Genomic DNA, 23,581 nt, shown 5'->3' with positions numbered 1-23,581 from the left:
TTTCTATGAAAAGAAATGAGATATAAAAAACAGATACAAAAAAGCCAATTAATATTTTTATTAATGTTGAAAATAAAATAAAAAAATCTTCTAGGGCTCGTGTGTATTTTCTCTAGAAACCGTAACTGTAATTTTCATCCATAAATTATGTAACAAATACACACGTGTTAAAGGTCGCCCTGATGTAAACAAACCAGGGACCGTGATGTTGACACATACAGTGCTCTACTATAATTTAGAGTCTAAATTCAGATTAAGAACAAAGTTCATGGTTAATATTAGACACCGAAGTTCATAAATAGTTTTTACAATATTTGGCAACTTGTTACCCGTGTTCATTTAATTTTTAAATGTTTATAAAATTATAGTCATACTGTTACTGTTTTTATAGGAAAGCTTATAAATTTAAAAACTAAAGTGCACTGACTGCATGACTGCCTGTCTCACTCTGCACACTACACTGCAACAGAAGCTCAGCTGAAAGTTCAAATGAAGATTGTTAAATTTTTGCAAGGAAGAGGGCTGGTTTCAGGTACGTATACGTCATCACCGGATTAATGTTGCTCGAGAATAACCACAAATTTGCTCACTGTCACTGATGAGCTTCACATTCGAGGCTAGATATCGTTTCATTCAAAATCTGCAGATTCGCTGAAGCATGATACCGTGTAAAGCAATGGAAGTTCAGAAGTAACAAAGCCGATCACGACGGGTGATCGCATTAAAAATGTTACTAAAATTGCACTTCAAAAAAATTTTGGACTGTTCAAAATATTTAGGCAATCTTTACTAAAGAAATACAGTTGACTTATCAAAATAACATTCATCCGAATTTCAACATCAAAAGGGCATTTTGTGATCCACAGCCTCATCCCCCCACTTTTCTCAAAAAAAGGTTGAGATTTGTGTATCCTGGAAACCTCTGGCTACATAATGTGTATGTACAAACAATTTCTTGCAGATTAATTCGTTTAGCAAAGATATTGTGAAATTTTAATTTTGTTCTGGTATACCAGAACGAAATTACAACACATTGTCTATGGAGCATAACTCGTGGATATCTACTGAAAGTGAAAAATGTCATAAAAAGAGGATGATATGATCACGAAATACTCAGACTTTAACTGAATAAATAACATCTGTTGCAAAAATGTCAATGCAGATTGACTGACAGAAAAACAATAGCAACATACTCTAGCATCGAATGTGTAACTATTTCTCAAGTAAGGTTAGTAAATCTTCTAATGCAAGTGATTGGGTTTATAGCATGTGCAATTCAAATCTGCAAATTCAAAATCCAACATGGCTTTAGGAGCAGGGTCTTAGCTAGCCACCCGTCTGGCCGTCATTTTAGACGGCCAGTTTGCTCCTGGGACGGGCAAAATTAATGCCTTTGACAGATGCTATATTATAAATTGTATGTTTTGAGAAGCTAATTGCCCTTTTTAGTAGACCCAATTTGTAGGACAAGGCCATACCAGCACATATTTGAACTCTTTGAACCCCCAATGGGCTATTTTGATGTCTGGTAAATGTTTTAAAGGTCAAATTAGGACAGGCAATTTTATTCAAATGACGGGCAACCCTCAATTTCTAGCTAAGACCCTGGTTAGGAGACAGACTAGAGGCAATTCAAAATGCTAGGGTGCAAAAGAAGAGATGTTTATTGTAATTTGTGAAACGTAAATTTCCATAGAATAAATTAATTTTGAAGATAAATTACATTTTCAGACAGTGTTCAAGAAAGTTGTGTACCACATACATATGAGATATATGATTTTTCAAGATACATGTATATGTGTACCACATTACACCTTTTTTAACGGGGCTTTTTTATTGGGACATGGTACATGATGAGGCCACTGTTTGAATTAAAGGAGCATTCTAATATATGTGCAAGCAGCATAAATGTGTATTTGTTTCTTACTAAAATGCTTAAAAATTTATCACAAATCTTCATTTAATTTTTCTATTTTTTAGCGTATGGATTTCTGTCCTACAAGTGTCATCCAATAAGATGCAATAGAGTTGTCACCCGTGTGCTTCAGGCACCACTATGTACAGCCTCTAGTGGTGACAATATCCCTCAAGTATGCATCGTTGGTAGTGGACCAGCAGGATTCTACACAGCGCAAAGTTTATTAAAGGTATGTTTTATAGAGAGCATTGCTGGTCAGGTGTTTGAGAGTGAAATTAATGTCTGCGGACACATTTTTTTCAACACAAACAAAGGCAACAAATGCATTGAAGAATTCTTTGAATCACATTCTGGATTATTACTACCAAAAATAAAATATAGAAAGTTATTTTTTGTTTCTCCACTGAGATTTTAAATTTGATGATAAAGACATAGTGCCCGCAAATATTTATTTTATTTATTTATTAACCATATTTAAGCAGGGTAACCTACTCAACAATTATTACAATGTTGATTTTCAGTAGGGCCCAGAGACAAACATATAAAAGCATTAAAATACACGTAGATCATACATTATAAAACCATATAAAAATTGAGCTTACATAAATATTATATAAATATTATACAGCATTAAAATCATAATTGTTCGAGAAAATCATTAAACTGGTAAAATAAGTTGTACTACAATTAAACAAAAACCCAAGTTATTATAATGAGTAATTAAAAGAGAAACACAAAGTATTTAAAGCTGATATTCTGGCCTACTCCACAATTCCAGAAAAATACAGAACTAATTTTTTTGGATTAAAATTTTTTATCTTGTTTTGCCAATTGAAACATAGCTAAATCCTAATCCTTTAGTTAGTCCTAACTGGCAATGAAAGTAAAATTTTAATATTTGGTCAATGTTTGGAAATAAGGGCCCAAAACATGCATTTTTAAGGCGTTTTTCGACCTTTTTCGTATTCTGTGACATTCAAGCCCAAAGACTTGAACAAAGACTAATTTCAAGTTATGCGTTCTATTTTTTGGAAAACACATTTTCCAATCTTTTTCATAACTAATTAGCAAAAATAACATATAATATTAAAATTATGAGCTAACTCTTAGCCTATATACTCAAGATTTTGAATGCTTAGACTTGTGCCAAGTCTTACAATTTTGTCACTGCAATTGTGAGAAAACCTGCAAAATTGCATGTTTTGGGACCATTTTACCTCAAATTGCAAAAAATATTTGAATTTGACTATTATTGCCAGTTAGGACTAACTAAAGGATTAGGATTTAGCTAGGGAGTAGGCTAACTCAGATGTGTGGGATTTAGCTGTTGATATGGACATGATGAGAGACAGAGAGACTTCATCTTGGATGTCAGTCAGGATGTATTTCATTAACAGTGGTATAGCTAAAGTCAGTGGATGAAATGTGTGTCACCAGTGCTACTGTAAAAGGGGAAAAATTTGCACTGTGTCACACTTTTCATGCTCTCTAAAATTGAAAATTTCTGAAAATATTTGAAATTGTTTATGGTGTGGACTGTGGAAAATACCATTTTTACAGTATGAGATACATTGTAGCATCACCAAACTCCATTTGAAAACTGAGGATTCCATTTAGATTTTTGACCTGTGATCCAAAAAAGGCAAAATCTTTTTTTTTCATATACTTTATTTTAAATTTAAAGTAATAATAATGCTTCAATGTTTTCCTATTATTATTATAGGGTGACAAAAAGTTGACAGTGGACATTTATGACAAACTTCCAGTTCCATTTGGTTTGGTTAGGTTTGGAGTTGCACCGGATCACCCTGAAGTCAAGGTAAGGTTTATAGAAAAAAAAAAAATCATTATAGTGCATTTTTATCTTCACAAGCTTTGAATTGTGTACTAGAAATTGCTTTTTGAACAGTGAAGGAGTTTTTTTCCCAAATGCAGAAACAAACTATCCAACATTTAAAGGAGGTTTTCGTGATCCTAGCATCCTCTTTTTATGACATTTTTAGCAGATAATCCGATATCCACGAAAAAAGCTTATTCCCAAAATTTCAGTTGATTCTGATTTTGCGTTTGCGAGTTATGCATGATTTAGTGTATTACACTGCTCCATAGGCCACTGTTGTAATTTCGTTCTGGTATACCAGAATGAAATTCAACTTTGGCGATATTTTTGCTAAACGAATTAATCTGCAAGAAATTTTGGTACATAAACATTATGTAGCCAGAGGTATAAAAATCTCAAGCTTTTTTGAGAAAAGTGGGGGGATGAGGCTGTGGATCATGAAATGCCCTTTTAATAGTCAGATTTCAATTTCGAGTATAAATTCAGCCTTAGTATTTGGAAAACAGTGAGTGGCGAGTTCAAAACGAGTGAGCTATTGTACAAGTGAAAGTGTTTATTCTTCTTTTCTTTTAGGCCTATACACATTAGGATTAACTTTACTCTGTTCTTTTCTTTTCAGAATGTCATTAATCAATTTTCAACTCTGGCGGAAGGACAACGCTGTAGTTTTGTCGGCAATGTCAATGTAGGCCAAGATGTATCAGTGGAACATCTATTACAGGCCTATGACATTGTTGTTTTGGTAAGTGTGCATTTTGTCACATAATGATCAGTGTTTCACTTGTTTGTGGCTACACATGATATACATTGTACAATATATTCATTTGGTTGCCCCTCCCATTTTGATTTTTGTCACATCTACACTGGTAAAAATCCTGGGGAGGTATTTTGGTGGATATTTCTTGGCTATCTGGTTCACCTTTAAAAGACAGAAATTAGACAAATGAGCAAATGGAGTCTTTTATGATCAGAATTCAAATGTCTTTCAGTGCACTGACTGGGTCAAAGTCAGGCTGTATGGTCCCAAAACAGGTCTTTCTAGGGGAACATATCTGTATGGTCATTTGTGTTAAGTAATCCCACATATGAATATCAATGAGTTCATTTTCAAACATTTAGGCAAACATTCCATTTAACCCTGTCAATACCAAATTGCAGAATTTGACTAAAACATTATTTAGGGTTGACGAGCATGATGACCTCTGGTGCTGTATAGTTTTGTTTTGTTTTGCATTTATATTTTAATATTAAAATACCTCATTATACATAGTTTTTAAATTAAATTGGATGGGAAAAATAATAACACTGACAGTGACACACTGATTCCCAAGCTGGTTTTGTTTGTGGGTGACAGGGTGACACTTTAAGGGAACAACCCAAAAGTTTGATGAAGCCCTATAAACGAAAGTCCTTTCGTTAGAAGGCTAACGCCTCCCCCTCCCCTCTAACGTAAGGTTTCAAATATCGAAAAATTCCAACCCGGATTTATAGGATACAGGACTATCGCTATTGTGGATGGGGATGTGGAGGAGTGCGACAATGCAAGGATATTGAACACGTTTATGGAAGAAACCAATATTATATTTTATTTTATTTTTAAAATAGATTTTCAAATAAAAAATAATCAAGGTGCGGTACAGCTGATTAAAAAAATGAACGTACAAACTGCAGGTTGCGAGTACTGCACTCTATACTGATTTGAAATTATTTTGAAGCAACCACTTAACTGTAAAATGTCAATATCGCACTTCAGAAAATACTAAAATTTTAAAATTATATTATTAAATCCTTAAAAAAAAAGATCAACTTTGACCGATGTTTTAACTACTTTTTGACCCCCTCCCTCCCTAACGAAAGGACTTTCGTTTATAGGGCTTCATCGACCTTTTGGGTTGTTCCCTAGCACATATGATTTTTATTCTCATTGAACTATATTGACTGTTCACAGAGTTATGGAGCTGAGGATGATACAACTTTGGGTGTCCCTGGAGAGGATTTGCCTGGCGTATACTCCGCAAGATCTTTTGTTGGATGGTATAATGGACTTCCTGAAGATACTCATGTAAGTATTAAACAATATTTAAGAGTGGGCATTTTGTTACTGTTCAATCAATCAATCAATCAATCAATCTTTATTTTTCATCAATCTCATAAAGCATACAATGTAACAACAGAGGTAAATTAAATTATTGCACATTAACAAGTATTGATGAAGGCAGGTACATCACAAGGCCAAGAGGCCTGAAAACGATGTACCACCTTATAACATATAATTATAATTGTACATTAAATAATCAAAACATTAATTATACACAAGAACATAAAAACATACAAAGAACCCATCTTAAGTTATAAAAATACAAATTAAAGCAAACAAATAATTAGCAGTGTTAGTGTGATAATACATTATGGTGAATTGTATACAGAGTCGGCAAAGACAAGAAATTATGAGATTATGAGAGGTATTAATTAGATTTTAAATACCTTATGCTATTTTTGAATTCACATACCCGTTTAGCTTCTTTAATTTCACTTGGCAAACTATTCCATAGCCTAGGACCAAGTGTTAGAACATCAGTCATTTTATGGATATCAGTACGATAATTTTCTTTCTTTCTGGTATTATAATTGTGAATAGACTTCATGTTTATGAACAAATTGTCAAATGATCTTGGTAATAAACTCATATGATATTTGTACATAAAAATACCCAGTTCTTTATTAAATAGTTGACATATATTAAGTAAATTGTACTTTTCGAACAGTGGTTTAGTGTGGCAAAGATACAAACTATTTGTGATAATTCTAACTGCTCTTTTTTGGAGCTTCACAATTCTGTTTAAATTATAGTTATTAGCAGAGCCCCACAATACTATACCGTAAGTTAAATATGGTAAGATTAGTGTACAATACAACTGATACAGGCTTGGTTTAGGTAAAAATAGCTTTACTTTGTTTAAGACGCCAATATTCCGAGAACAAGTCTTACAAATGTTGTTAATGTGTGACCTCCAAGTAAGGTTTTCATCAAGTGTAATTCCCAGAAATTTGACATCATACACACATGAAAGTTTGCATCCATCGAGAAATATATTGTGAACTTCAGTTATATTTTTTGTTTGATGAGGTGTTCCAATAAACATAAGATTTGTTTTACTGGCATTTAAGGATAACTTGTTACACTTAAACCAGTTAACAATTTCCTTCAACTCTTTATTCAAATTATCACAAAGCCTCTGAATATTGTTATCAGAAAGAAAAACAGTTGTATCATCTGCAAATAATATGAAAGATAGAAGTTTTGATGTTTCACAGATGTCATTCATATATACAATAAAAAGTAGTGGCCCCAGGATGGAACCCTGTGGCACCCCACATTTAAAACTAGTATGAGATGAATTTGCAGAATTAAAGGATACATATTGTTTACGATTTGACAAATAGTTTTCGAACCAGTCATATGATACACCACGAAAGCCATAATGGTACAACTTTTGTAATAAAATGTCATGATCGATAGTATCAAAGGCCTTTGAAAGGTCCATGAAGATACTTGCAGTACACATATTTTCATCAATAGCCTTTCATCTTATATCTATGTACATTTGCATCAGTAGGTTTTTGGATTTGTTTTTTGAACAGCTTGTTCTTTCTACGAATACATTTCAGCAGAGAATAGGTTATCCAAGGTGCCCTAGGCATCCTATTTTTAATACTGAGATTTCTTAACTACCTTTTTAGGAATACATTCATCAAATACCTCTTTAAATTTATCAATAAACTTGTTGTATGATACATTAGCATCATGATTTTCACACACATTGGCCCAGTCAACCTTGCGAAGGTTATCTTTAAGTGTATCAATGTTTTGAACACTCATATCCTTAATTTCTATGACAACATCATTGGTATCTTTACCATAAACACTTAGGTTTGTCGACACAAATATAGGAAGATGGTCACTTATATCAGTAAGAATAATGCCAGATGTTTGATTTGCATAATTGTTGGTAAAAAAGTTATCAATAAGAGTTGCTGATTTTCTAGTTATCCGAGTCGGTTTAGTTATACTAGGGTATAAAGAGTATGATGTTATAACATCTACAAATTCACCAGTTGGTTTATGAACATCGTCATTAAATAGGTTAATGTTAAAATCACCCATTATATATAGAAGCTTATTTTCCTGACCCGTTATTTTACATAATACAGCATCAACATACTTATTAAACTCATCAATGTTTTGGTCAGGTGGTCTATAAACTACACCAACTACAATGTTTTGCGAATTACTTTTTTCAATTTCTATAAACAACGATTCAGTATACTTCAGCTGATTTAGATCATTAATATCATGTCTAACATGATAAGCAATATTTTCGTCAACATACATAGATACACCACCGCCTCTCTTGTCATTTCTATTACACAATTCGAGGTTGTATCCTCTTAGATGATAGTAATCATGAGGCTTTTTGTTCAACCAAGTTTCAACCAGTCCAATGATTTGAAAGTTGACATCAATTTCTGAGAGTAACTCCTTTAGTGCATCGAAATTTTTAGTCAAACTTCTTACGTTACTACAAAGTAAGGATAAATTACTGCTTTTGATACCAGCTGCTTCTTTTAGGTTATCGGTGGAAAAGTATTGTGTGTTGTTATTACAATCATTTACAATGCATCACTCTTGTCTAGAGGATTATACTTCATGTTTTCAAAATGAGATTTCAGATATTCAGTATCAGCCGACATATCCTCAAAGCACCTGTACAATTCAAGTTGGAATTCACGCTCATCAGTAAAGTGATTAAAAGGCAGTGCCAGATTTTCATTACAACTAGAACAATGCCAATATTTGGTATAGTCATTACTTCTGAACTCCTTTGCAGGTAGGTCACTGCAACATTTGTGAACATATTTCTTACATAATTTGCATATTAACTTTCTATGATTTCTTTTTACAAGATGGGAACATATAGCACATAAACAAGACATAAAAATATATATGAAAACAACAAAAGGAACTAATTATAAAGCAATAACCTAGATATGCTGTAAACACAGCAAAATATTAGGGTTTCACTTAGATATTACTTGGCTTGCATATGCCATTATAATGAACATATTTATCAAACACAGTTTGCATATTAAGATAGCAATGAACATATTTATCAAACACAGTTTGCATATTAAGATAGCTACATACTCAATGTGATAGATGACCAACTTATGGAATAAACATAATATATTCATATAATCAGTCACATTGGAAATACAAACATTCATGAATTTGAAAATACAGAAAATCATTAATGGAATCAACATGGATTCATATGTCAAGAACATTGTGTATCATTGTTCATAAACATATGAGAATTTCTATAGCTACAAAAGATACATTTTTTAAAGAACCAACATGGATTCACATTAAGCACGGTAAGTATTACACCGGTATTACATTCATTAGCTTGCAAAAATAGCATAGATATCATTTATAGAAACTACCAAAATGGGCTTATCATGCACATTGGAACATTACATCAACATGCATGGAATTATAAAGATAAATCATGTGGAAGAACATTATATTCATACATATATATGTTTAATGAATATAACAACATACATTAATTTGAAGAAATAATAAGGATACTCTAATTGAATCAATTTGAATTCATGGCATATTGTATCACATGCATATATGCATTTTAAGATACAGCAATAATTATCATATAACATAAAATGTTGGACACCAAAGAACATGTATCAGGCACAATGTGTGTATTAACATGAGACTGCAGATACAACAAGAATTGTAAACACATGTTTAACAAAGTTATCTGTGTGGTATGCATGTATCAACAATCAACCTATGATTTGTAATTTAACATAGGCCTACTGAGTGCAGGGTATGTATCAACATATCAATATTCTTATATAGGCCATTGTACATAGGATTTATAGATACAACATACTTTTTTGGAACCAACATAATTTATAATTATACATCAGGTTTAAAGAATATAACAACATACATTAAATTGAAGAATGCATCAATGACACCATAATGGAATCAATTTGGATTCATACACCAGACACATTGAATCGGAATGCATGGATTTGAAGATACAACAACTATCATATACCGTGTGTCGAAAGTCCGTTCCGCCTATATTCCGACTTCCCCTGGAGCATAACCTCAATATGGAAGTACCCCCTCTGTTTATTTGCCTTTGGGCTACTAGCTGCAATGAACCTTAAGGCTCATTGCAGCGAAAAAACATGTCGGCCGTTGTTCTAGAATTTTAGAGCTAATTTTTTATGTTATGGCAGATTTAAAGGTGTGCAAACCTTGATTTTCAATGGAAAAACAACAATAACAGAGGTTTGCAGACTTTCGGAGATTATCGACCATAAAAAGACAACAACTTCAAATAAATTGCTAAGTGACATTTATATTAATCCAAAACAATAACCAGTAACAAATTAATATCAAATTAATTGTGTAAGTTTAATTTCAAGCATGTTAAAATGGTTTTCCTATGGGGGGAGGAACAGACTTATGACACACCGTATATAACATAGAATGTTTGACACTCTGGAACAGATATCAGGCACATTGAGTTGATCAACAGTATTAACATTACATTAATACATTAATTTGAAGAAATAATAAGTATACTCTTAGAATGGAATCAATTTGGATTCATGGCATATTGTATCAAATGCATACATTTTAAGATACAACATAGTTATCATAAAACATAAAATGTTGGACACCAAAGAACATGTATCAGGCACAATGTGTGTATTAACATGAGACTGCAGATACATCTAGAATTGTAAACACATGTTTAACAAAGTTATCAATATGGAACCAACAATCAATCCATGATTCATATTTTAACATACTGGATGCAGGGTATGTATCAACATTATTCTTATATAGGCCTTTGTATATTAACATACACGGGATTTATAGATACATGGGATTTATAGATGCAACATAATTTTTTGGATTCATATATCAGACCCAATGAATCAACATGCATGGATTTGAAGATACAACAACTATCATATAACATATCATATAACAAGAAAAAAAAAGATACCTTAGGCCAAAAAAAAAAAAAAGGTTTGTCTCACGAACATTTGCCAAAAAAAGCTAAGTGCTATGCTTTTTTTTTTTTTTTTTTTTGGTTTAGAAGCTATGCTAATGCGTTTTTTTTTTTTTTTTTGTTGTTTTTTTAGCCTGAGACAAATGAAAATCACAAGACAGGTATTGGAAAACTACAAGTGGTCTTACAATGAAAGAGAAGCAACAAATTTACAATGTTAATATTCTGTAACTGTATTTTACAGCTTCGCCCGACACCAACTCATTTTAGGGCATTCAGAGTAACCGAATCGGTAGCACCGATGCAGTGCCCAATTCCTCAGCACAGTCCCCCTGTTTTAACTATCTGAATCTGAACAATCATGTTGAAATAAACGGTAAAAAATTAGTTAAAAACAGCTACAAAAAATACAAAAATTTATGAAAACAACATGGCTTCACTTTCGATCAAGCAGAGTTCTCCGTAGGCTAAGTCCTTTTATATTGCAGCCACTTTGCTTCGTCGGCGTTGGGGTCCGTGCCGTTGCAAGGATGGCGTGAAACTAGCGAGACTGAGGCTACGGTGTGGGTTACGGGCTATCTGCAACACTAATGGCATACGCGCTGCCTGACATTTTCGATGGTTTTCTGACATTGAGGAATTCATTTTTACTACGTTGGTCGAACTATCGGGAACCGGAAAAATCGGGGAAAAAAAAAAAAACCTTTAAAAAGGCGGTCAGCAGCGTGACAAACGCTGGCTGTATCGCTTTCACATACTTATCTTGCGCAGGGTTCGTGAGACAAACCTTTTTTTTTTTTTTTTTGGCCTTATTAGGACCAACATGAATTCTTGTATCATGACATTTCATATAGATTGAATTTGTAAAGATACATCATACATATCATATGATATAATTCATATACCAGGTATACAACAGAGTCGTGAATTGTATAAATTCAACAACAGCAAAGATATCATTTGATGGAATGAACATGGATTCACATAATCAAGTACATTGCATATAATAATGTACAAGAATTGTACATATAACATATCATATTTAACCAACACGATGATTTATACATCGGGCACAATTGTACTGTATTATAACATCATACAGCAATTAGTAAAAACATCAGTGAGATCACCATTTATAGAATCAACATGGACTCATATCAGTCATATTGTATAATTTTTTCACAGAACATGCTTATTTAGAACAATAATATTGCTATTTCATGATATTATTTATAGCAACATACATTGAATTTGAAGAAATATACATCATATATCATCAGTATGGAAGAAATGATTGCTCCATAGAAGTATAACTGAGAGGTATCATGCATAGCAAACATAAAAATCCATGTATCAGACATACCAGAGAAAACATTTACACCTGATACATTGGGCCCATAATCATGAACCTGTGGTGATAGTGAACATGGATTTAAATAAATACAACATAATTTTTGGAACCAACATATTCATACATCAGTTTTAAAGAATATAACAACATACACTAAATTGAAGAATACATCAAAGATACCACGATGGAATCAATTTGGATTCATATGCCAGACACATTGAATCACCATGCATGGATTTGAAGATACAACAACTATCATAATACATATCATTTAACAAAAAAAGATACCTTTTTAGGACCAACATGAATTCTTGTATCATGACATTTCATATAGATTGAATTTGTAAAGATACAGCATACATATCATATGATATAATTCATATACCAGGTATACAACAGAGTCGTGAATTGTATAAATTCAACAACAGCAAAGATATCATTTGATGGAATGAACATGGATTCACATAATCAAGTACATTGCATATAATAATGTACAAGAATTGTACATATAACATATCATATTTAACCAACACGATGATTTCTACATCGGGCACAATTGTCAGTACTGTATTATAACATCATACAGCAATTAGTAAAAACACCATTGAGATCATAATTTATGGAATCAACATGGATTCATATCAATCATATTGTATAATTATGTCATAGAACATGCTTTTTGGAACAATACTATCTCATGATATTATTTACAGCAACATACATTGAATTTGAAGAAATATGCATCATATATCATCAGTATGGAAGAAATGGTTGATCCATGTAAGTATAACTGAGAGGTATCATACATAGCAAACATAAAAATCCATGTATCAGACATACCAGAGAGAACATTTACACCTGATACATTGGGCCCATATTCATGAGCCTGGGGGTGATAGTGAACATGGACTTAAATTACTTTAAGCTACCAGTCCTATTTCTTGTTTGCATTGTATGCTTAGGTGAAGCTACACGAGGTTTATCAGACTTGGAGTTTAACCTAGCTAGTTTAAGACTAGCAACAATGTCTTCATCGACTTTGGGGATTTTCTTGAAGTCATTGTCATCTCTTATAATTATTTTTTTTTGGTGTCTACTGTTTTGGAAATGCTTCAATTGTTCATATCTTTGGAACTAAATGGGGTTTTCTGAAAAATGTACATTTGCAAATTGCATTATACAATCATGTAAAAAACTGAAAATTAATATTTCCTACTTCAGACTGATTTTATTTGATTACACCACAAATGTCTTTTTTGAGTTATTAAGAGTTGATTTACGATTAAAATCCTTATGTTCTTTATTGTGAAAATGTTAACTACTATGATTTGGTGTACTTACAATGTATGTCATGTATAATTGATGCCATTTACATCAAAGTATAGCTGATTTAAGGTGGTACTACACCCCTTGATAAATTTTTGACCATTTTTGCATTTTTCTCAAAAACAATAACACACTGGTAACAAAAGTTAATGTATATTATAGGGGCAAGGAATCCAGTTACTACACTGGAATTTCATTGACTCAAGACAAGCAGTACGTTATTTATGATAAGAAAAGAGGTACCGCTAGAATGTACCTCATTTCTTAACATATACAATGAACCGCTTGTCTTGAATCACTGAAATTTCCGTGAAATAATTGGATTCCTTGCCCCTATAATATACATAACTTTTGTTACCAGTGTGTAGTTATTTTTGGAGAAAATGCAAAATTAGTCACAAAATTTATCAGGGGGTGTAGTACCACCTTCTTCATCATGTAAAATCTTAACTTTAGTTTTCAGTGGCATTGTCCTCATTTTACTTGATTGGGTATATTACTGTTTCATGTTTTATTTGTCTGTCTTTCAGGAAATAGTAGTGTACTAAGATTAATTAATATCAATTTAACAGATATTCAGAATCATGTGTGGCACCACCTGTCATGAAATAATTAAATTGTGTGAGTACCCCTTAGTGAGATTGTAATGCTGCCCTCTTGTGGTCATACTAAAGTTTTTAATATTGAAGAATCTGACAACTAACCCCGGGGGGGCCACTCAAATATGAGAGTGTACGCATGCGTGACCAAATTTTTTTCGAACACCCCCTAAACAAGTTTTCCTCTGTGAGCAAAATGACCCCCTAAGCAAGTTTTTAGCGCCCTTTCCCAAAAAAATTGACCCCCTAAACAAGTTTTTGTCTAATTTTGACCCCCTAAACAAGTTTTTGTCTAATTTTGATCCCCGAAACAAGTTTTGTCTAAATTTGACCCGCTAAACAAGCTTTTGTCTAAATTTGACCCACTTTACAAGTTCTGATGGATTTTGACAAATTGAACAATTTTTTGTAAGCCTACTAACTTGTCATTAATTGAACACTAAAAGTCTACCCCTCCTGGATATACCCTAGCCTGAATCCTTCTGGCCTCTAATGGCGGCGCCTTTTTTACCCACAATCCTTCACGTTGCCTTATTCATCACAGTGGAGCGGCCGTGCGTGAGTATTCGAGGACTGGAGGATCGAGTCTAGATATACCCGGCCTCAGGTATACCATAGGCCTACCACTTTAAAATATAAATACTGACACAATGAATTCATAGTGTAGGCCTACCATATGAGGTCTTCAGATTTGTAGCTTGTTACATGAATCTGATTGGATTCTCGTAAAGTAGTTTTGTGAGAATATAAAATACCAATATACATGATATACAGCGTAATTTATCCAGAGGCAACGTTAAGCAGTAGGCCTATTCACATCGTAGTTGGTACTGTATTCGGCACCTAAAGTTGATCGTGTCCCTGTATCGTGTGCCCTTTTCATGCTTTCTACTACAAATATAATGTAATCCAGAGAAGGGGAACTCACAAATCTACAAGCAGGAGTAGTAAATAATGTGAGGAATCTATAATAGGTCCTGAAAATATTTTTGAAATACATGATATTTTCGTCCCAGATTTTCGTCTCCCCGTTTGTCCACTGAACAATATACCCATCATAATTTTGTATGACGTCATTAATTATAATTAATATGCACGTTTTTTTTAATATGAGGCCATGGTTAAATCACAATGTAATACGTCATGAAATATATTTGCATAACATAGTGACACTTTAGGTTTGGAGTATGCTGTAAACATTTAACATACTGAACGGGAATTCCGCACTGGAATAAACTTTTTCGAATCAGAGTTTCAGCAGATTTGAAAAGCGGATTAAAATGGTACCCTAAATGCGTACAAACGATTTTAAAACTACCCTTTTCATGAAAATCACCGTTTTTACCCCTTAACGCCACACGCCAGTAACGTGCCAACCAAGAAAAAACACCCCCTTTCACGCGTTTTTTTGGTCACGCATGCTTACATCATTATATTTGAGTGGCCCCCCCGGGCAACTAACTCACTATTCCATACTACATGCAACACTAATAATATTCTTTCGGGGTTACAGACCTGCAATTTGCTGGTCCAGATAGACAATATCATCAAGATTTATAAGTGAATGTTCTTAGTCATCAAGATTTCCACTGCAATGTTGAGGACATTTCCTGAGCTATAACATAGAATCCATTCATGAGTAGCAGATAATCACAAGGAGCAGATAAGCAGAAAATTAAATGACATAGTCTGCTCTGCTAGGATTCAAAATACTTTGTAGATGGCTACACATGTATTTTGAATTTGAACTGATGGTACCAATGCATCCCTGGTGTTTTTTACCATTGGTAATAGATATGTTGTGGGGGGGGGGCATTTTGCACAGTTTTGGGCAAATCACCCTCTGTATATTTTAGCCTTGACTCTGTCTATGGTAAATTAACTTCTTTCATGTCACATAATAAAGTGATTAACATCTCAAAACACATTCTTACTTTCCCACAATCAATTCCATGTTATACACACCCCATACATATGACACACCCCCACATACACACCCCCACACATAGTTTTTTTGTGACAAATATTTTACATCTCCACCCTCTATAGGGCACACAATTTTCTACCTGAAATATCATGGTGATAAATGGCAATATTAAAAGTGCATAAAGATTTAGTTAGCAAAAATTGGAAAGAATTCTGTAATCTCTTTTTACTTTTTTTTACTTTTTACTAAAATTATCAAACTAAATTTATATGAACAAGTCCAAAGGCAAAAAATCAAATAGAGTTCATGTTCATTAAAGGATAATTTTTCTGAATGGAATATGGCAACAGACTGTAGATATTTTCCCATATTTTGAGAGATCAAACAAGGGGTAATTAATAATTTGTGACACGATCAAGGGAAATGAGTCGGATGTCGATATTGATTTTGAGATATTGGCAAAGAAAGTGTTAAAATTTTCTTGTTTTATATTGTTTTAAGCGATTGATCAAGTGATGTAACTTCGCAAAGAAAGGTCGTCTTAACATGGGGTTTTCAGTTTTTGAAAGCTCTAAATTATCCTCTTTAGAAACCAATGTAAAACTCATTTTCGACCAAGGCCGACTCATTCCCCTTGATCATGTCACATATTGTACATTCAACCAAGCTATAGGTAACAATGATTGAAATTGCGTACTAAATGTACAAGTAAAAGCAACCAAAGATGCTAGTGCTCCGTGTGCAAGCCATTAAAGGCTTCAACATAAAAAAAATCCAAGTTTGAGATATTTTCTCAAAATATCAAGAGCTATCTTAAGAACCACTGAACCAATACAAGGCTTGTTTGCTTGCCATTTAAAATCATGAAAATTTACAATTTTTCAATTTTTTTTTAAATTTGAAACTTGTCTTCTGCAGTCGACACCCGTAGAGCTAGGGATGGAAGGATTTCAGCTATAGAACACTTGATTTACTGTGCAAGTTTGTAATGACAAATTAATCTATATTCACAATAGCCACCCTTGGCCTGATCAGATCATATTGCATCACACATGTCACCAACAGTATTCTACTCATTTTGAATTGTCATCTTGAACTAGAATACAGCTGCCTATAAGAAAAGCCTGACACAAAAAAGAAATATTAATAGGACAATGACATATAATATGTGTTGACAAGTGCTTGAGTTGAAGCATTTGGTTTAATAACATACAAAGCTCGGCTTTCACCTTCTCTGATTCAATACAGGGTTGTCATAATTGTTTACACTAAAGGTGCATTGAGCACAAGGTAAAAAAACCCACAAAAAAACAAAACAACAAAAAACAAAACAGCACAGCAGACAGGCAGTGCTTCACCCTGTGAGAACTACCTGCCGATTGGCCAAAATGAATATTGTGTCCAAATTTGAACCAATCAAGGAGGGTTTTAATAAGATCATCTGCAAATGCACGTTTGACCATAAATAGTTTAAAGCCTATAATTGGCAATTGAAATGAGCATTTCAAGTTATCAACCAATCAGAAATGCTGCTAGATAACCAGTAGTGTCCAGGGGGTTAATTCCAGTCCAAAATCCTGATATTTGGGTGCTTTTAATTATTTTATTTTTTATTTATTTACAACATATTTGTAGAAGGTATCCCAAATCATTGATCAAAGATAATATTATAATTTATATACAAAATAGAAACTACCATTTACATTTAAGATACAATTTCACACACACAGTATACATACAGTTTAAGTAGCACCAAATAAAGGAACATAATATAAAGCTGATAAATATTGCTCATGTAAATTGCCTTTATTGAATTAAAAACCTTAATTCTCGAAGTAGTTTCAACTATATGCTAAAACAATTTTTTTACATTTTTAAAATGCATGAATAGGCCTACAAGAAAATGCAACAAATTAATAAGAAAGCGCACCAATCCTTAATTTAGACAATTACACAAACAATTGTATAAATTAAGGTGAATCATGCATGACTCAAGTAACGAAACCACCCAATTTGATGGATGGCTGATGCCTACACTCGCTGTACATTTTGATTGATCAAACAAGTGACCATAAGATACTTGAAAGGTCAACTTAGCTTATTGTAGATTAAATGACAATGAAACTATGAAGTTAGTAACATGCTGGTGTCATATTCGTTGAATTCAGAAAGCAAGACAGCTGAAACCAGTGCTATAATGCTCAGGTATCTACTGAAGATAGCATAATTTGTCACATGGATTTATAAAGCAAGACAGTGCAGAAACAAGTGTTATAGTGCTATCTACTGAAGGTAACAACATGCTGGTATCAAATTTGTCACTTGGATTTAGAAAGTAAGACAGAGCTGAAAACAGTGTTATAGTGCTATCTACTGAAGATAGCAACATGCTGATGTCCAATTCGTTACTTTGATTTAGTAAGCAATACAGTGCTGAATCCAGTGTTATACCATAAAAATGTGTTAATAAGCATATGTGCCTATTAACAAGTTGCTTGGTCCAGAACCAATTTTTAAGGTAGTTTGTTGATCTTTTTCATATTTTTGTCTTTTGATTTGCAAATATCTGTGTTACAGATATCTGTGTTAATAGGCAGATATTTGTAAATTTAAAAAAAATGAAAAAGTTTAACAAACAACTCTAAAAATTTGTTTTTGTCCGAACAACTCATTGCTTATTAACAAATTCTTACGGTAGTGCTATCTACTGAAGATAGCAACATGCTGGTATTAAATTTGTCACTTGGATTTAGAAAGTAAGACAGAGCTGTAAGCAGTGTTATAGTGCGATCTACTGAAGAGAGCAACATGCTGGTATCAAATGTGTTGCTTGGATTTATAAAGCAGGACAGAGCTGAACCAGTGTTACAGTGCTCAGAGCTCTGCTGAAGATAGCAACATGATGGTATCAAATCACTTAGATTTAGAAAGCAAGGCAGAGTTGAAACAAGTGTTATAGTGCTATCTACTGAAGATAGCAAAATGCTGGTATCAAATTTGTCAAGCAGGACAGAGCTGAAACCAGTGTTATAGTGCTATGTACTGAAGACAGCAACATGCTGGTGTCAACTTTGTCACTTGGATTTAGAAAGCAAGACAGAGCTGAAACCAGGGTTATAGTGCGATCTACTGAAGTTAGCAACATGCTGGTATTAAATTTGTTACTTGGATTTAGAAAGCAAGACAGAGCTGAAACCAGTGTTATAGTGCTATCTACTGAAGATAGCAACATGCTGGTATAAAATTTATTACTTGGATTTAGAAAGCAAGACAGAGCTGAAACCGGTGTTATAGTGCTATCTACTGAAGATAGCAACATGCTGATATCAAATTTGTTGTTTAGATTTAGAATGCATGGCAGAGCTGACACCAGTGTTATAGTGCTATCTACTGAAGATAGTAACATGCTGATATTAAAATTTTCAATTAGATTTAGAAAGTAAGACAGAGCTGAAACCAGTGTTATAGTGCTATCTACTGAAGATAGCAACATGCTGGTATAAAATTTATTACTTGGATTTAGAAAGCAAGACAGAGCTGAAACCAGTGTTATAGTGCTATCTACTGAAGATATCAACATGCTGATATCAAATTTGTTGTTTAGATTTAGAAAGCAAGACAGAGCTGAAACCAGTGTTATAGTGCTATCTACTGAAGATAGCAACATGCTGATATCAAATTTGTTGTTTAGATTTAGAATGCAAGGCAGAGCTGACACCTGTGTTATAGTGCGATCTACTGAAGATACCAACATGCTGGTATCACATTTGTTGGATTTAGAAAGCATGACAGACTGAAACCAGTGTTATAGTGCGATCTACTGAAGTTAGCAACTTGCTGGTATTAAATTTGTTACTTGGATTTAGAAAGCAAGACAGCTGAAACCAGTGTTATAGTGCTATCTACTGAAGACAGCAGCATGCTGGTGTCAACTTTGTCACTTGGATTTAGAAAGCAAGACAGAGCTGAACAAGTGTTATAGTACCATCTATTGACTTACAAAACCACTGTGTGTTCATACTTGCTGCAGTAGCCAAATATTTACCTAAAAGGAAATGTTTTCATTGGATGATTCTTCTTGTTTAGTGAATTTGGAGGCAGTCAAAACATGTGATAATCAATTTAAAAAAATGTCATTATTAACATCAGTGGTTATTGTTTATTTAATCCCATATTAAGACATGTCAAGTTCTATGACCAAGAAGGTCACAAGAAGTGCAAGACCAAGGGTTACATCTGTAGGTAACACCTCCCAATCAGGAAATTTTACATCTAACTTTACCACTAAAAGGACAACTTGCATCTATAAGCGATTAAAGACCTTGTTGGTTGGTCAGAAAAATATTGAAATCGTTATGCTTCAATTTGATATTACATGAATAATGATCACTATGAATAGTGACAATTGTTATTGATTATCAAATGTTTTGATCTCCTCCAATGAGAGCTGAACATTTCATTCAATGGATATACTGAATACAAGGCAATAGGATTTTGCTGCAACTTTCAAATCTTAAGTAACATTCATTTAAATGTATGCTGTGGCCTCAATATTGGGACTATCTCAACAAATGAGGTGTCATAGTGCAAAGTAATAAATTCTGCTCTGACTGCGTATCCCAAATTTGGCATAAGATCAACCGTTTCGATATAATGGTCATTCATTACGTTGGTAAGTGCTTTTTGGGATGAGGTTAACATAACTGCTTGTGCTCGTGCACTGTCCCCACACATACACTTAATGGCAGCACCTTACTGATTGAGTTAACTTTGACTGCTTAGAAAAGGTGCTTCATATATGAGTTAACAACACCTGATATGTCTCGTGTTCTACTGAAAAGTCAATGACTTCCATTTTGCAGCAGATTTTTATGCTCGTTCAAGGAAAGAGACATTCAAACAAATTTAATCATATTGGTTCACCAGTTTTTGAAATTTCCTGTATGTTTGAAATGACAGTATTGAAGTACTATAACAACAGTGTGTAAGGAGCACTGTTTCCAACAATTACAAAGTATTAAGGAAAATTTGAACAGCAGAAAATAGAAAAGAGAAAATTAAGGAAAAATTCAAAAGCAATTGATTAAATTGAAGAAAAAATGGTTTAGATGACTTTTGTGCATACCACTATAGTAATAGACTGTATGCCATTTTGAGTGTACAACAGTTAAAAGGTCATGGACCTCATGATATAACAGAGGGTTTTACTGGTATTTTTCACTGAGTGATTGTGGTAACTGGGTTAAAGAAACAATAAAATTAAACTAAAAAAACTTAAAGTAGCATATATCTGAAGAATCCAGATATACAAAAGGCTTCCTGTGCAGTTTTTGTTGTATATTAATGTTTGATTTTAAGAGATCCTTTATCTTTGTAATGGATAATTAGGGGAGGCGCAAAATACAGGGAATTAGAAACATACTGACTGGTGTTGAAAATACAGGAAAAAATTTGCTTGAGTTCTTCCTTTTGGCCAGTTCCATCCTAAAATTAGGCAAATTTTGACACATTTTACAAATAATATTGCAAACTTCGTCTTAGTAATGAGTCATTTTGGGAACCGATCAGTGGGACCTATGGGCAATTCTCGCTATTCGCAATAAGGGCGCTGCCAGCGGTTTGCGATGTAATTGTGATGTATCATGGGAAAAGGTCGACATCAAGTCCATGTCTGAATATTACCATGCTATTACATAGGAACACGTGACAATATTTTTAGTTTGTCAATATAACGGTATTACACGCAAACCGATAGAGAAAAATTAATTGTGCACATTTCAAATCACATTATTAAGTATTATTGAGTATCGATTCGCGTGTAACACCTTTATTTTGACAAACTAAAAAATATTGTCACGTGTTCCTATATAATAGCATGGTAATATTCGTATTGCGCGGACTTGAATGTCGACCTTTTCCCATGATACATCACGATTACATCGCAAACCGCTGGCGGCGCCCTTATTGTGAATAGCGAGAATTTTGTCCCACTTTGAATTCAGCCTGTACTCAACTGCCTGCCTGACAAATAAGAAAAATTTACATTGTGATGCACAAAAAGATTATTGATAACAAAGTTAATAATTCAAGTAACACAATTCGTGAATGAATGTTTTTATTTATTAGTGATGTGGTCGACATGCCTTATGTCGACATAATGTCGACGTCGGCACGTATGCCGACATGTCGACATCAAAAAATCATGTCGACAAAAAAAATTTTTTTTTTTTTTTTTTTTTTTAGTTTTCAAAAATATTTTTGCCCAGAAAAGCAAGTTATAGGCCCAAACTGACTTGTTATTCAAGGTTGAAACCAGAGAAATACTGCTACTAAAAAAAAAAAAAAAAATGCCAATTTTTTTTTTACAAAGTTGGATGAACTTGTACATTTTGATTACCTTTGCTTCTATTGAACAGTCAGGGACACATTGAATTAGTATGCATTGCTAGCTGTTCAATAGAAACAAAAGTAATTCAAATGTACAACTTTTTCCAACTTTGTAAAAAAAAAAAAATTGGCATTTTTTATTTTTTTTTGAGTAGCAGTATTTCTCTGGTTTCCAACCTTGAATAACAAGTCAGTTTGGGCCTATAACTTGATTTTCTGGCCAAAAATATTTTTTTAAAATTTAAAAATTTTTTTTTTTTTTTTTTTTTTTTTTTTTTAGAATTTTTTTTATGTCGACACACTGTCGACGTCGGTATACGAATTATATCGACATGTCGACAATAAAAAACGGTGCCGACCACATCACTATTATTTATACCAATGCACTTGATATCCTTGTCTCTTAATATTGGTCTTCACACCAATACAAGGCAACAACTCATAAAATGCTTGGGGTGCACGGTAATAAGAATATACAACTTGATAGCATGTGGCATTGGCTGATTACTGACACTCCAACAAGATGGTACATCACTGTGTTCAGTGGTGTGTAACAATGGGCTATTCCAGTTGAAATCCATACACCCCTTATAGAAGACATGACCTTAATATCCCATACAGCACAGATCTTGGAAATATTTCTTCCATAGGGGATGTATGGATTTCAACTGGAATAGCCCAATGATGTACTATACAGCAGGATATTTTAACAGTAGTCATTTTTCACAAATTTGTTGTTGTTCTGAGCAGTTTCGTTCGTGCAGTTTGTTTTCATGCATGCTGTCTCAAAGAACATGGGTCAGAATATTGTTTGCATGCTTTTACATTATTGGAAGAAGGAAGGTTTTATTTCAAATTCTAATGGTGACCCGCAGGTCAAATTGCTAGAATTGTACATTAAACACACCTAAACAGACACAATGCAATTTACAGGCAGCAGCTTAATCAGCGCCAATATTGCAACATTGAAACAAACAACTATACAAACATCCAATCCAACCCAACCCCATCACCCAGTAGGCAATGAGGATAAAGTGCCTTGCCCAAGGGCACAACACGTTGGCACGAGCGGGGCTCGAACTCGCAACCTATGGATTATGAGTCGGGCGCCTTAT

At 33.5% G+C, this 23,581-nt stretch overlaps 1 protein-coding gene across 1 annotated transcript in view; it reads left to right on the top strand.

Annotated features, from left to right (window-relative positions):
* The first annotated feature begins 189 nt into the window (after window positions 1-189).
* Window positions 190-23,581, top strand: part of LOC140151412 (NADPH:adrenodoxin oxidoreductase, mitochondrial-like) — a 704,260-nt gene continuing 680,868 nt past the window's right edge. The window contains exons 1-5 of the mRNA XM_072173745.1: window positions 190-532; window positions 1,981-2,147; window positions 3,642-3,737; window positions 4,378-4,500; window positions 5,707-5,820. Of these exons, the coding sequence (XP_072029846.1) occupies window positions 490-532; window positions 1,981-2,147; window positions 3,642-3,737; window positions 4,378-4,500; window positions 5,707-5,820 (543 nt within the window). The 5' untranslated portion in view covers window positions 190-489. The remainder of the gene's footprint in view (window positions 533-1,980; window positions 2,148-3,641; window positions 3,738-4,377; window positions 4,501-5,706; window positions 5,821-23,581) is intronic.

The sequence above is a fragment of the Amphiura filiformis genome, chromosome 4, assembly GCF_039555335.1.
Source record: "Amphiura filiformis chromosome 4, Afil_fr2py, whole genome shotgun sequence".
Classification (NCBI taxonomy): Eukaryota; Metazoa; Echinodermata; class Ophiuroidea; order Amphilepidida; family Amphiuridae; genus Amphiura; species Amphiura filiformis.
This window is presented reverse-complemented; position numbering and strand designations above follow the sequence as displayed.